At 37.1% G+C, this 15,263-nt stretch overlaps 1 protein-coding gene across 2 annotated transcripts in view; it reads right to left on the minus strand.

The window, feature by feature from the left end:
- Positions 1-15,263, minus strand: part of VGLL4 (vestigial like family member 4) — a 91,254-nt gene that overhangs the window by 68,779 nt on the left and 7,212 nt on the right. For both annotated transcript variants that reach the window (XM_055710120.1, XM_027812900.2), the window contains exon 2: positions 13,887-13,963. In XM_055710120.1, the coding sequence (XP_055566095.1) occupies positions 13,887-13,950 (64 nt within the window). In that variant the 5' untranslated portion in view covers positions 13,951-13,963. The remainder of the gene's footprint in view (positions 1-13,886; positions 13,964-15,263) is intronic.

Here is a 15,263-nt window from a genome sequence, read left to right on the forward strand (position 1 = left end):
ACAGTCAAAGGAAAAGAAGTCACAAAGTAGCATCATTTGAATAAATATTTTCCATTTACTTCAAGGAACATGCAATTTCAGCCACAAAATTTCACCTTTCAGCTTTTGCTAACCGTCACAAAGTCTAGCGTAACTGCTAGGACATCTTGCCTTGCATTTCGGCCAGAAGACCTAGCCTGGACCTCTGCTCGTGAGCGGCACACACACATTCCCCCAGGCAGATCCCGCCAGTGTTACACTCTGCTGGAGATCACCTGAGGGATCACTACTCTGTTCCACCAGAAAGTCCATCTCTGCCACTCCATAAAGAACTCTGGACTTACCATACTCATCCTCTGCTGGCCCCTTAATCTCAATTTTCTTTCTAGTACAATACTGCATGCAAGGCAGCAAGGGCATATCTATCCTCTTTTAAAAGAAGTGACTCAAAATGACTGGTGTGCTACCAGGAAGTACAAATCTACTGTTATTAATAACTGAAATAGGTAAGGAGAGCAAGAGCATTAAGGGCACATGTTTGAACAGTTCAGTGATTGTTCGGAGTGAATAGCCAGAAGCAGTAGTGAAGACCTACATTTTTCTATTGTCACAGTCTTCTTCTCATTACTAATTAATATGTGGGTATGATTGAAAGCAGAAAGACAGTAGCATTAACGTGATTGAATTAAGGTCAGTGGAACAGCTCATAATACCACTATGTCCTGCTTCTGAGAAGTAAAAAGAAAAATAACTTAAAAATAGACCTCCCAGATTATCAAAAGATCACACAGACGTATGCATACAAATATCAATAGATCACCATAAAAAAAAACCCCAACAGTCTAGCTAGGGAGATCTATACTGGAAGCACACAAGAACAAAGGCAGCTAAATAAGACCCAACTTATTATTTCTGCGTGACGCTGTAGTTGTCATGTGGGTGTTCCAATTTGTGTGCTCCTTCTCTACCTATAGTAGGATCTAAAGTTTTGGATGGAGAATTAGATGGAGAAACACAGTAATTTTTGCCTTTCCTGAATGCAATAGAGATCTTGAACCCTCCAGCAAAGCTGCTGGCTGAGAAACTGGTATTGTGCAGGATTATTTTACTTAATTACTATTTTAATAGTGGTGATTATATACTGAAATTTTGATACAGTAGATTGACAAAACTTATACACATATGCCAAATGACATTGTAAATTACATCACAGAATAAATACTCGTATTATTGAGCATCATAAGCAGAGCAGTAATTCACACACACATCCCTACTACACGTTCTTTCACATAATCCACAATCAATCTATGAAACAAAGTCACCAGATCCTTGCAGGAATCCCAACAGTTTCACCGTCCATATGACATCCCAGCAGTTACGCTGGACAGGCTAAACTGGCATACTTCAGGTGTGAGCCATCAAGTAACTGCTCATGGCTCAGAGAAAACTTCCCCTGAAATACCTACTACAGACTTTGGCCAGTCACAAGACGCATAATTCTGCTGTGGTTAAACAGATTTCATATTCTAACAGAGAAGCAGATTATGACTCCTCCTGAAAATACGCTATGATACAAATATTTCTAATTTTAAGACCCAACAGTTTCCTGCTGAGAGCTTACAACGTGCTGAAGCTTCATGCCGTTCTCCAGTCTTCCGAGGGGCAAATTGTTCTTGCCACTTCCATTTTCAAGAATGCGTTTTGATTCCATTCATTGACCAATCTTCTGTGGCCGTTTTTAGCATCACAAATATGCATACCATACATTTTGGGTGGAAATTCAATTCTGCATATTTTTCAATGTCTAGCACAGCCTATTGTAATACAAGTAAACATTACAAAATTACACTACTTGGAACTTCAATGATTCTGCCTTCAACTATTCGAACTACCAACACATTCTTATGATTCATAATCTTTGTCTTCTGACATTGTATTATCTTTTTAAAATATGCTCTGCCAGTTGTTACAAAAGTGGGTATCGTGAGATTTGGTTGAATAACTAAGGAAGTGAAAAAGAAATTCGTGAAATTTCATTCCTGACGTCAAACTACATTCCAGTTCTTAACTATGTTGGCATGCTCTGGGAAGCCAGGAGCTGGTCTGGTCAGAAAGTTAAACTGACCTTTAAAGGCAAAACATCTGTTGAGAGTCATGAGAAGTTCAGTCAAAGGGATTAAGGCAGCTGACCCATGCCTCATGGAACCACAAGATATTCATGCAACCAGTTATTGCTATTAACTCAGATAAAGTCTATCAACTACTTCAGTCAAGAAGAGTCAGACAGCTCAGAGGTTCCTGTTGAGATTAGTTACCTATCATTCTACTAAAAAAAAAAAAAATCTGGAGTTTTGTAAAAAGGATAGACTGAAAATGTCCAAATTACTTTTCCTTTCCACAGAAAAAGAGTTTTTCAGAAGAAAAAGAAAGCCCATTACTTTCCTTCATATTCAAACATCAAAAAATGACATTCTTCCTCTTAAGTTTCTCACATATTTTGAGAACAATAATATGGTCCATTTATAAACAATTTTATTAAGGACTACTATAAATGTTAATACATTTAAAGCTAATTAACAATTCAACCGTACTTCTAAAAACAGAGCTCATCATTTTGAAATAAAAGAACAGTTTGGGTAGATAAAAAAATAAACAATATAATTATGTTAAATGCCAGCATTATGCAATAAATATGTTCTGAAATCCTCGCAAAGACTGAGACCCCTGCACAGGAGAATCACAGATTTCAACCAGAGGCCAACGCTGCGGAACTTTTAACGCATTGGAAACCTAGACCACTACTCGAAAACCACTATTTGTCTACTGATGAGATATCTCTGAGGGTAAAAACTACTCGAAGAAGTCCTTAATTTATCTCATAATTTGGAGGTTTGGTCAGAGGCAAAAAGTAACATCTTTGTATGTTTATACAATCAAATGCTTTCCAGGTCAGGCTAAGCAAGAGGTGCATTAAGATACAAAAACGCTAAAGAGAGACAGGCAGATGGAGCCACAGATGAGCTGTCACTTCTCACTGTTATGAGCCAGATATATCCGGCTCTAAAGAAAGCAAACACAGGCCAGAGATTTATAGTAATAAAGTTATAACTGTAATACACAGATGTTTTCACACAAACCAAACCAATAACATGGGCATGGCCCAGAAAATAAAAGCAGTTACTGCTATTGCCACAGTTTCAGGAACACTAAGCCTAGTGCATGTACTAAAATTATTAGATTCAAAACAAGAACACACAAAAGAATTTCTGTCCAACTATTGCCTATAATTTCTCTCTCTTGCAGAGCAATAAATATCTAAAGCAAACTTAATGCCAGTGTTGTGAAAGCATTATCACCTAATACAATACTGTTGTAGTGGATGGACAAAAATACTCTTGTAATAGCAGTGTTTTGGGGACCTTTCAATGAATGTGTCATTAAGTTTAAAATCAGAACAGAAGGGAAAAAAATAAAATCAGAGGAGAGTAATAAATCACCCTTCACTCTTCAATTTGCTAAATAAGAAGCATTTCTCCTTTTAAGCTTACGGATGACAGAAGTTTCTGTAGTGACATTGTTTATAGCTGCATAGCAGATTTTTATCCAGAATCATGCCCACACAACTGATTTTCTGTTCAGCAGCAAAAGAGGGGAAAAATGAAAAGTAATTTTGATGTTTGCTTCTTGGGGAAGAAATATGTTCTCTTCAGCCTGAAACAAAGTATTGCTGCTTTTGTTTTGGGTTGGTTTTTTTTTCCCCCTCTTTTCTTAAACAACAGAACAAAAGGCATGAGTTAGTAAAAACGTGTGATAATTGACTGTATCCTCCTTTTATTTCATACGCCATTAATTAGGACACTCATCTTGGATTGGAAAACCCATGTTCCAATCCCTCTTCCTTCAGGTCAGAATTTGAACAGCATACCATAAATAAAGTCTGGGTTCCCCACAAGGGAAAATAAAATACCAAACATATGCTCATTAACTAAGAACTTGCATATTTCTATTTACAACAGAACTGTAAATATTCTATGATCATTTCACTAACGACTGTATAACTGAAAAAGGAGTAAAGATCGTACAAGACCACCTCAATTTTAACACTGCATTGCTAAAAGAATGGACTTTACAACACTGTTTTAACATACTGTGTATGTGTAAAAACTATGTATTTAATGAAAATCAACTTTTTTTTCAGCAGAGGGTTTTTAAAATGCTAACTAAACACAAAGTTTACTCACTCCTTTATTAAATCTCTTCATTTGCTTACAGAAAAAGGTACCTCTAGATTTGCCTGCCTGCATAAACAAAACTAAGAATCACTACGTTGCACCAAAGACCTTCTCTTTCTCAAAAAGCCCTGCTTTGCCATCTGGAAAATGAATTACAGTCACTCCAGAATGTATGGCATCTGGTGGGTAGACCCTGAGCAAGGGGAGGGACAGCATGGCTACGGGCGGTTGTAAAGCACTATTTCTAACCTTTCCAGACACACCAATAAAGTGCTGAAATAAGTACCTACAAAAAAAATTGAGCAAGGAAAAATAGATAAACAACAGTAAATCCACCTAATCCAAAGTATTTCTGAAATTTAACTCCTTTGCTCTTATGAATTCTGCCCCTTATGAACACTAGCTTTTCATGTGTGACACTGACATTTCCAAGCTTGTTCTGAATCTCTGGGCTCTTAAAGATGTGGAAAGAACATGCTGGGAAAGCACCCTGCATTTCACAAGTCAGCCTGCAGTATTCCCGATTAAGGAAGAATTTTTTTTCTTGGGTTTGTTTGTTGGGTTGGTTTTTTTTTTAGTGAAAAAAGCCACATAATATTTACCACATGAAGAATGGACAGATTTTCACATGCTAATATATTCTGCCTAGCTGCATAAAACTAGTCCATTTACCTAGTTTCAGTCACCACCAGAAAACTTAACACAGAGAACCCAATGACTGAATAATTTCCCTGCATTCTTTCAGAATTCAGGATACAACAAATATATATTATTGCAAAATGGGCAAATGGAGCACAAAGTTCCAGGTATAGCATTTCAGAAACTACAATCATTCAGAAGCATGTGCATTGATGCATTCCATACGGTTACGTATGTGCTCTCATGCTTAACAATATGGTATTCAGTCAGCTGCAATTTTCAGAGCAATGGTTGGTATCTGATGACAAATTCCAGTCTAGTAAAAAGATTCCTTCCCCTCCATTTGCCAAACAACATTTAAAGAGATACTGTTTCTGTAAACATCATTTACTTGCAGGCAATGCCACCAATCACTGCAACTATTTTATCACCAATTAGCTAAAAAGGATTCAGAAAGAAAAGACATATTGTCTGGCGGACATTGCCCAGGAACTCCAAGCAGCCTATTTGCTCAGCTAGCGCAGCCCGGGTAGAAACATCTGGTATGCTGAAGGATGCTACAGCATGTTTACAAACTGGTGGCAGCTGAACCTCCTGCAAATGTTTTTTAAAATCAATTCGAAAAAAATGTTTAGACACTTTTGTTCCTGAAGGCATTACCATCACTCCACTGATTATACTAATGGTGTTCTACTGCTATTAAAATACATCTAGGCACCAAGCAGACAATTGCCCCATTTTCCAGCCTATTTAACAGGTTGAAAACATAACTCTACTCATTGTTTATTTTCTTGCTACAATAAACTTTGAGAAAAAATGGCGAAGATTTCTGGAGGTAAGAATATTTTTTTATTTTATTTTTCCTAAACAAAACATCCCAAACAACTAGTTATCCTACTTAACACTCCTACTTTCAAGAAAGCCCTGAAAATGATGAAATGGCCCTGACACGATCTGCAGGAAGCTACCCTGTGCCGTGAAATACTGACGGATACAAACAGCTAAAGGTTTTTGAAAGACAAAAAGCAGAAGGTCAGGAATTCAGCCATTCAGGTATTTTACTAAAAACCAGATTAACACACAGAAGTTATTAGTATTCTCTGGTCTGTATGGTTCATAAATTTAAAAGCAGAACACTATGCATGGTATTATTCAGAAAGGTTTATTATTTAAAGCTTTTGGTATTCATACAGCAACAACAGATGATTCAATGATCGAACCACAATTTTTCCATCCCGTTATTACCAAAGTGAAATATCACACTTCCACACTTTTCCACATTTCAGTAAAAATAAAAAAAAAAAGATTATTTATGCCACGAATATCACTGCAAAACTAACTCACTCTCTTCCCCACCATTGATCAAATGTTATGTAAATTACTGCGTGACAAACGTACTTTTAAATACCTCTCATAGCTGTTGAGGGATTACAAACATAGATTTTTGCTGATACTGCTTCTTAGAAATTAGCTTTTCCTCCAGAAAACCTAAGTTTCTCTTTTGCTAGACATCACAGATAGCAACTGTGCTTGTGGTCAGAGCTTAATTCGTAACAGCTATTATAATTTACTTAATTGTGCATTAATTTCTGCAATTAAAGAATTCAATATATTAAACTGAGCTGCAAAACACCGAAGTCTAAACATACCTCTAATTTTCAAGACCTAACTCTTCGTCTATATCAAATATCTGCCTCTTCTCTGAACCAACACACACATTCATGCAACAGCCAACTTGGTAGAAAGACAACCAAATCAATATTTTAATTTACCATAAAAGAAGAAACAAACATCCATGTGGAAAGTCCACTTATTTTCATAAAAGAAACAATCCTGAAGCACTTCTTACGCTCCTTTCAACCCAACAAGGGAAAAGTCTTCCGAAGGAGTCAAGCTCTAAATGAAAGGTTGGCCTGGGCTGGTTAATAAGAGACATCCAAGATTTTACAAACCCTGATTAAAAATCCCTGAACTTTGAAAGCACTGAAAAACAACACCCATACCAAATACTACTAAATTTATTTACAGAACGCCAAAGAAAAATCTGGGTTAATGTGGTTGTGTTGACCCCAACCTAGCCAAGCAGGATTTCAGCAAGTATTGTCCTACAAAACAAAAAGTAGGCGGTTAAGATCAAAAATTACTCCCTCTATTTACAGGAGTCGTCCTGAAAGTCACAGGAAGCAAGATTTTTAGAAGCATCACATACAACTTTTACATTATAGGAGAGATTTTTATCTAGCCTAAATTGGGGAAAAAACCCAAAGACATGAGTATACCTGTATCAGTTACCTCAAGATATCAGTTATCTATAATGACTGCCAGCTTGCCCAGGTAAAGGAACAGAAATGAGCATGACACTCTTCAAAGCAAAGAATTTCTTCAGGATAGTTACCCTATGAGCAATTTGATGGTGCAGCTATGAGCTACCTTAAAAGACAATAACCATTTTATTTCCTGAATATTCCAAAAGTGGCAAGCAGAAAGGAGAAGTACTGCCTACCCGCTGAATTCCACTGTCACAGCAGCAGCAGTGTCGATGGCATCAAACCCTGTTAGGACTTTTTTGGCCAGGTTGCTTGGCACACCACTGGAGCTCAGGGTTCGACAGAAGCTATTGGCGTCAGCAGCGTGGTGAATAAAGTGTTACAACTCGGAATCAGAATCAGAAAATCCACCTCCACTGCTGACTCGCTGGCTAACCAGAAGCAGCCCCGTGTCACCTCAGAGCTCTGCTTCCCGCCCTTGACAGTCTGTCTTGAGAACAGGGACTACCTTCTCCCTTGTGTTTGTACAGCACCGAGTACTACAGATAACGTTAACATTCTCAACATCAACAGTGAGAAAAATAATCACAAACTCCAGAAATAATGGCAAAACAATGAACACAAAATGGAGAAGTGGTGATGTACTAAACTATTAAGTGTATTATACCTATTACCAGGGACACATTCCTAGCATGAAGGGGAAATAGCTTACCATCAAAACAGCCTACATGAGAATTAAGGTTTGGTACAACAAACACATTTTAGATTTGAGAAGAAATTTAAACATGCTCCACATTGCCCTTACTGAACCAATTCAATTCCCTTCCGCCCCTAAAACAAATGTTCCATAAATGAGGAGTAATGCTGAAATACCTTTGCTACAGCATGCAGCTAAGACTTCCTCCATTTATTTCTTTGTTACAAGATTTGCTATTTTCATTCACACATATATGTCCGAAATACAAACGCCAAGTCACAAGACAAGACGATGGTATCACACTTCTGTGTAAAAGTGCTATTGCTGTTGCCCATTTTACTGAAGCAGATGAATCTTTAGAACCATCCCCCCTCAAGCAAACTCAAATGAAACTGATCGCTGAGGCTCTCTTTGTACTAATTACATTCATACAGCAAGCTCCATGCAATTCCTCACTTTTAGTCAGTCAAAAAACCTGCAGGATCTTAAATATTTTTTATAATAATAAAATGCTGATTTAAGTGTTTACACAATAGGATGGAAGCTATTTACACTTCTGCAAACATTGATATTAAAACCTGCCTTAGGCTCACTGCCCATAATTTGCTATAAATTTACAAAACAAATAGTGTAGATGAGAAGTCCTGGTGATGCTAGAAATATTTTATCATTAATATCTTCAACATGAACATCACCATTCAGGTCTAACTCTACTACAAATATCGCTTGTTTTGTATTTAAAGACAATAAACTTACAGAGTCATCATCCTCATCAAGAGTGTTAAAAAATAATGCATTGTTCTCAACTTAGCCTTAAAGTAGTATCTTTTTCAGGATCAGCTATCCAAAACAACTAATCATTGTAAATTTACTAATTATGAGATGGTAATTCTCCTAACTGAACTGATTGATACGAAGGAAGAACAGTAAAAATTGATTTGTAGGTCTTGTCTACATGAGGATTTTATTACAAAGTTGATTAGGGCAGGGATTTTAAAGCACAGTAATTCTTCGTACTAGAAATATCAACTGTATGGTCTAGCTTAGTTATCTGAAGTGGATTAAACTAAACCACATAAAAGAAGCTGTTGCCAAACAGTAAGAGTGTTCACAGACAAGAAGTGAGGAATAGCAGTTACAGGCTTCCATGCGTACAAGGATGACACATGCGACTGATGGCACATGTGCAAGAAGCATGGCTTGATCAAAGATCACTTTTTTTTTTTTAATAATGTAGTCCTGTATTAGTTTTTAAAAACATAGTTCAATTCAATTAAATTAAAAAAAACAAATTCAACACAATTCAGTAGGTATGGCTCTGGTACAAGGCATTAGAATGCAAAGCTATTACCCAGGACTTTATTGTGCCATTTATTAGCTGTTTCCAAACCTTTCATTTCCTTGCGGAAGTATATTTTCTTGTTTGCCAGCAACAGACTTTTCACTATAATACCCTGAGAGAGTGAGAAACAACATGTTTTTTCTCATTCATTCCCATAATCTTGAAATGAACTTGCATATTAGAGGGAAGTGTAAGTTAAGTGTTACTATAAAATCAGCACAGGCTGAGTACACAGTGCTTTCAACACATTCTGCAAGTGCAAGTCCTTATTAGCATTTTCCTTCACTATTTTCTCAGTTACAGGATTATGCTTTTAAAACACCGTTTATAACTGAAAGACAAGTTCACAAATCCTTATTTTTATATGAGATAAACACAAAATTATAACTCTTCGTAATGTTTGAACACTTGCTGTTCAACACAAGTATGGGAAGAAAAACTGTATTTTCAGTAATTCTTTGTCTTTACTTAAATACTACCAGCTTATACTGTGGTCTTCTAAAAATAGCCAGCTAAAATCCTGAACATATGAGAAATCAGTACAACCTCAGGAAGAATTGTATAGCAAAAGAAGAGGAACAGAAGAGTAATGAGTCATATCAAGCATCTCATTGTAAACTTGATTTTTGCAATTGTACAACAGCCAATATTGGGTAAGGCTTCCGGCCACAATAACGTTAAAAAGGCAGCATACGTACACAGATCTTACAGATGTTCACTTCATACAGAGCCCACTTCTGAAGCACTGAAAAAAACCTGGCAAAACCTTACAGATGCCACTTACAGATAAAATAGTTGCACATTACCTAGTCTGGCACTGAACAGCTGCTCGTAAACAGCGCAGACTTCCTATAGCCTTTCCCTTCACTATTGACAAGTAAGCCATTAGTGGCAAGCCTTCGAGAGGACTGGCTAATAATTGCATCATTGTATGCTTTCCTTCCACTGAAATGGAAGGCCAAGTTTGGACAAGAAGTAAACAATGAACTCCATTAGGCAATATCTTTCTCTTCTCCTTTAACTGTTATCACCTCCAAAGGAGTGTCTGTCTTCTTTTGTTCAGCTTGTTTTGTTTAGGTTTTTTTAAGCACAGATCCAGTATACCATAAGCTTAAATAATTGCTCACATCACAGTGCTAATAATTACAAATACAAAATTACAATAATCGTTTCTTCTTAATAATTACTCATTTGCATGACACAGTAGTTAACCAAAGGAGTTTCATAAATTTTCTCTGATAACAAGTGCAGAATTATTTAGACTGGGAGCTGTTGAAATACAGTATATAGTAGAGTTCATGAAATAAAACAGAGATGCGAATAAAAGCAATAAATAGTGCTAACATACTAATGAAGGTCAACCTTTCTTCTTGACATAGCTGCAGCTGCAAAAAAAAAAAAAAAAAAAACACACACAAAAAAAACCCAAACCACAAACCAAAAAAAACCTCAAGGACACATTTGTTTAAGAAACCAATAACCATTCTGGGAAATCTACATGGGTGTATGTCTCATTCATTTCTTTAAGTGCTGGGAAGTTTAAATGTATTTGTTTTAAACAGTGTGATTTGTATGTACACTAAGACACTTCTATATTACTTGTCACTGCAGTGAGTGCCTGCAGAGATAAGAGGATCCTTCATGTTAGAATGAACTAAATTCATAAATACTGGTAATGTTCCTCTTCCGAATACACCCAGATAAACAAGAATAACATTAAATACCTACCAACTTCAGGAAATACACCTTGTTTTTTAAGAAGAACCTGTATTTGCACTGCTTGGATTCAGTAAACGCACTCGAAAGCTGCTGATTTATATAAATTAGTTTGAAGTTGTGGTTGAGATGGGATGAAAGCATATCAGGGTGCGAAAGTTTGCAATTTAAGATGTCTGCAAGAGGATCAAGGGTTTGTGTACAAATAGCACTAACACCTTCAGAAAAAGAAGTAGGGAAAATTATTGATACATATGAATAAGAGACCACTAACAACTTCAGCTAGCTTTGTACCTTGTGTAGCAGCAAATGCAATCTAACTTCAAAAAATATTTTATATGCATTATGCACTCACACTAGATGACAGAAGTGTTAGAGACTACATTTACTTTTCTTATAAATACTGTAATCGTGAACTACTTTGAAGAGGAATAATTTTGAGATATTATAGTTAAAATGGGTATCTTAATTGCTTAAAATGATCTTTAAAAAGTGGCAAATTAACAGTTTTCAAATCTTACATGGCGTATAGCTTAGATGAGAACATTTGACAAATACTTCTTAAGATGATTCAACTTATTTTTTCCACTAGTTTTATTTATCATTTCACAAGTGCAATCTAACCACTAGTTACTTGGTGGCATTGTCATGTCAGGATAGCATATAGCTACCTTTCCTTTGCTCTCTATTCAAAAAAATAGCATAAAATTTTGACCATAAAATGCACAAAAGGCATCAGGAGTTACTTATTAGACAAATTTCTATTCCAGCACAAAAATAAAAAACTCTGTGTCAGAAATATTTCAAAAACGAAATTAATCTGAAATGCTTATTCAGAACTTTGGAAGCAGGAAACTTCATGATATCATTAGAAGTGTCAAAAATAACCCACTGGGTTATTTTTTTTAATGAATCAATAATAAAATTACCTGTATATATTACTTAAAAACAAATATCATCACTGAAGTATAACATACCGAGTATCTGAAAGTAATCTGATTTAAAGACAAAAACCCAACAACAAAAAGCAATTATGGCACTCCTGGTCATGACTGGAGTATTAGAAACTTACGTATAATTTTGTTAGACAAAGTGGATAGAGGATACAGAAATACAGAGAGGACCTCTGCTAGAACTCCAAGAGCGGCGTGCCGGGCGCTTCAATGGAAAGCTCAAGGATAATTGTTAAATTCAAGATTAATACTAACTTTGAGCTGTTAGCCTCCTCTGCAATGCAGAGTGAAGCCTAGCTGATGCCATTTCCACAAAAGCTGACACAAAAAAAGTGCAAGTTCAGTGACTAGTCTGGACTACTCATTTCTTCCTTTTAGCAGCTTTTCATACTACAGCATTCTCTGCGTACAATACACACAACAACAGGACAAACTCAGAGACAGCATAAGTTAGAAGCTGCAGAGTGGCATAAATCTAATTAAGTTTAAGTGGTAAGACTAAAAGAATGTAAATTAGAACCAGATACATATCAGCTTCCTCCCATGCAAGTTGCACTGAATCAGACTTCCTCTGGATTCTCTAAATCCAGCCCAACATTACTACTCGGTGGAACTCAAAATTGAACTAGAGTCTTAGGCAATAGTTAACCAAAAAGAATGCATTTAAGATTAAGAACGCTGAGAATACATACTCAAAATATATTTTTTAGAAAAGCAATCAAGAGAAAACAGTTTAAGCTTTTGTTTTTTCTACAAATATATATCTTAGTTTACAAGAGGAATCCCCCAGGTCAAAATCACAGCTGAAATTATTTCCTCAAGGATTTCCACTGCTGTTCATTTTACCAGTAACGGTCAATAACTGTAGCAATCAAAACCATCATCTTTCTACAGTGGGATCAGTAAAAACCTGGTACATAGGCAGTAGCAAGGTGAACGTGAAAGAACAGCAAAACCAATATCTACTATAAAGCTAAGAGCCAGTAATACCAAAGAGCCCATCAAGGTATAAAACCTTCATTTTACAAACTTCTGAAAGAGCAAGCTACTGTTATCTTGCCTATTTGGGACTGCCTGTCCAAATACATTGTGATTGTTTACTTTGCAATTACTTCAGTAAGCTGATTATCAACAGCAGTAAATCAATTCTGTCAAGGCAATTACTTTTTGAAAAGTATATACAGAAAAACAGAACCGAGACCAAAAGAAGAAAAGCCGAATTCATCTTAAAAGATGAGTTTATGCACAGAAGCTACACACAAGAGCAGTTTGAAATCCAAAATACCATTTTTCTAGTTAGCACCTATTCAGGTTGATACCCAAGATGCATACACTTTCTGAGTGCTTACACCACTCAGGAAAAAAAACCTGACAAAGACACGTATTACTAAGCATGCAGGCAACAGTCTGATCTACACTGAAAGTTGACAGAGCTGAAAATACTGTTCTAACATTAGTTAACCCACCTTAAACGCTTACCGGAATGTTAAAAGCAAAAATATTTCCCATATGATTGGAAACATGAGCCTCTCTACCTGCAGCTGAATCATTTGCTATGTTAAAATCCTGTACTCACCTTTTACTGGCAGCGAAAGGAAAATTAAGCGCTTGTTACTAACGGTAACAGTCTACCTCTTAATTTTCATGAACTGTGAAGGAATCTTTGCAACCCACTCATGCCCACCCAGTTACATGTTCTTCAATGAGATACTAGGGAGTGTGAGTTCTCAAATTGTCCCTAGTTTGACAGCAGTTTCGTTGCAACTTTTTGTCCAGTACCAGTGCAAATGCAATTGGGAAAAGAGGGGCGCTTCATATGACTTAAATACCTTTCCAAAATAAACAGAAATTATTCTCTCTTGTGTACTAACCAACTTAAATGCAACTTATTGGTTTTGCACATGAGGAAGACTACTTTTGAAGGGCTTCTGAAGACATTTTTCTATATGTCTTAGATTGAGTAAAATGCAAAGATTGATAAAGCTAGCATCTAGGCTGATATATAGTGCAAACACAAAGCATCTATATCCAGCAAAGCAGAGAACTAAATTTCAGACTTACGTTTCTCATCATCAGCATGTACTAGAGATGCTGCTCTCGACAAAACATCCAATGGAGTCTCCATTCCTCTCTGGATCCTGGAAAATTCAGAGCCAAAGTTTCAACGAGTAAACTCACAGAGCCCTTACCACAACATACGCAGTGGTATGCCCCTTGTTCACAGCATACACACATCAGGTTTAACAGAAGGAAGTAGTAATGAACAAGAAGAGCACCACAGCAGAAAGAATAAAAAAAACCAGGTTTCTGCTGCTCTTTGCATGTTCTGCTAGCACAGGATTTGCTAAAACTAAGTCAGTGCTGAAAACAAGGAAATGCTGGAATTGGCTTTCCCACCAACTACTCATCCAAATCAAATCAGAAGACCAAATTCTCAAGTACTTGACTGAAGCTGATGACCACTGTTCATGTACTTTGTGTCCTGGTTTCAGCTGGGCCAGAGTTAATTTTCTTCCTAGAATCTGGAGCAGTGCTATGCTTTGGATTTAGGATGAGAATGATGTTGCTAACACACTGATGGTTTTAGTATAAACACTACTTAGCAACAGCTAAGTCAAGGACTTCTCAGCTTCTGACACCGCCCCAACCAGCAAGTAGGCTGGGGGGGGTGGGGGTGGGGGAAGGGCACAAGAAGCTGGCAGGGGGCACAGCCAGGACAGCTGATCCCAACTGACCAAAGGGCTATTCCATACCATAGGGCATCATGCTCAGCATAGGAACTGGGGGGAAAGCTGCCCAGGGGCCGCCGCTTGGGAACTGACTGGGCGTCTGTCAGCAAGTGGTAAGCAATTGCACTGTGCATCACTTGTTTTATCTGTTCCAATTCCTTTATCATTTTTATCTGTTCTAATTCCTTTATCATTATTATTACTTTCTGCTTTTTCTATCCCATTAAACTGTCTTTATCTCAACCCACGAGTTTTCTCACTTTTACTCTTCCAATTTTCTCCCTCATCCCGCTGAGGCGGGGAGAGTGAGTGAGCGGCTGTGCAGTGTTTAGTTGCTGGCTGGGGTTAAACCACAACAGTTGCAACAGGGTCATCTGCTACATGTTGTAAGCAGTTTGGCCTCCCACATACCGGCCTTCCACCCCAATAAATAGCTATTTGAGACAATACCCAAAGATGTGACTCGTCTGAAGTCAAGATGACAGCTGGCTCGGCATGAGCATAAGATTGCTCGAGATCCATATTCAATAAACTTGCACCCCACACTCTCCCATGCCCAAAGTAGAATCATCCAACGCTTATAAGCCATTAAGACATTTTCATACTCATGAACATCTAGTGAAACACTGGGCACGCGTATATATAATGACACAAACAGTATAACTTGTATAATCATAATCACACCTCAGTAGCTGCTTTGCCCTGTTTT

Source organism: Falco cherrug, chromosome 4 (assembly GCF_023634085.1).
Source record: "Falco cherrug isolate bFalChe1 chromosome 4, bFalChe1.pri, whole genome shotgun sequence".
NCBI classification, from domain to species: Eukaryota; Metazoa; Chordata; class Aves; order Falconiformes; family Falconidae; genus Falco; species Falco cherrug.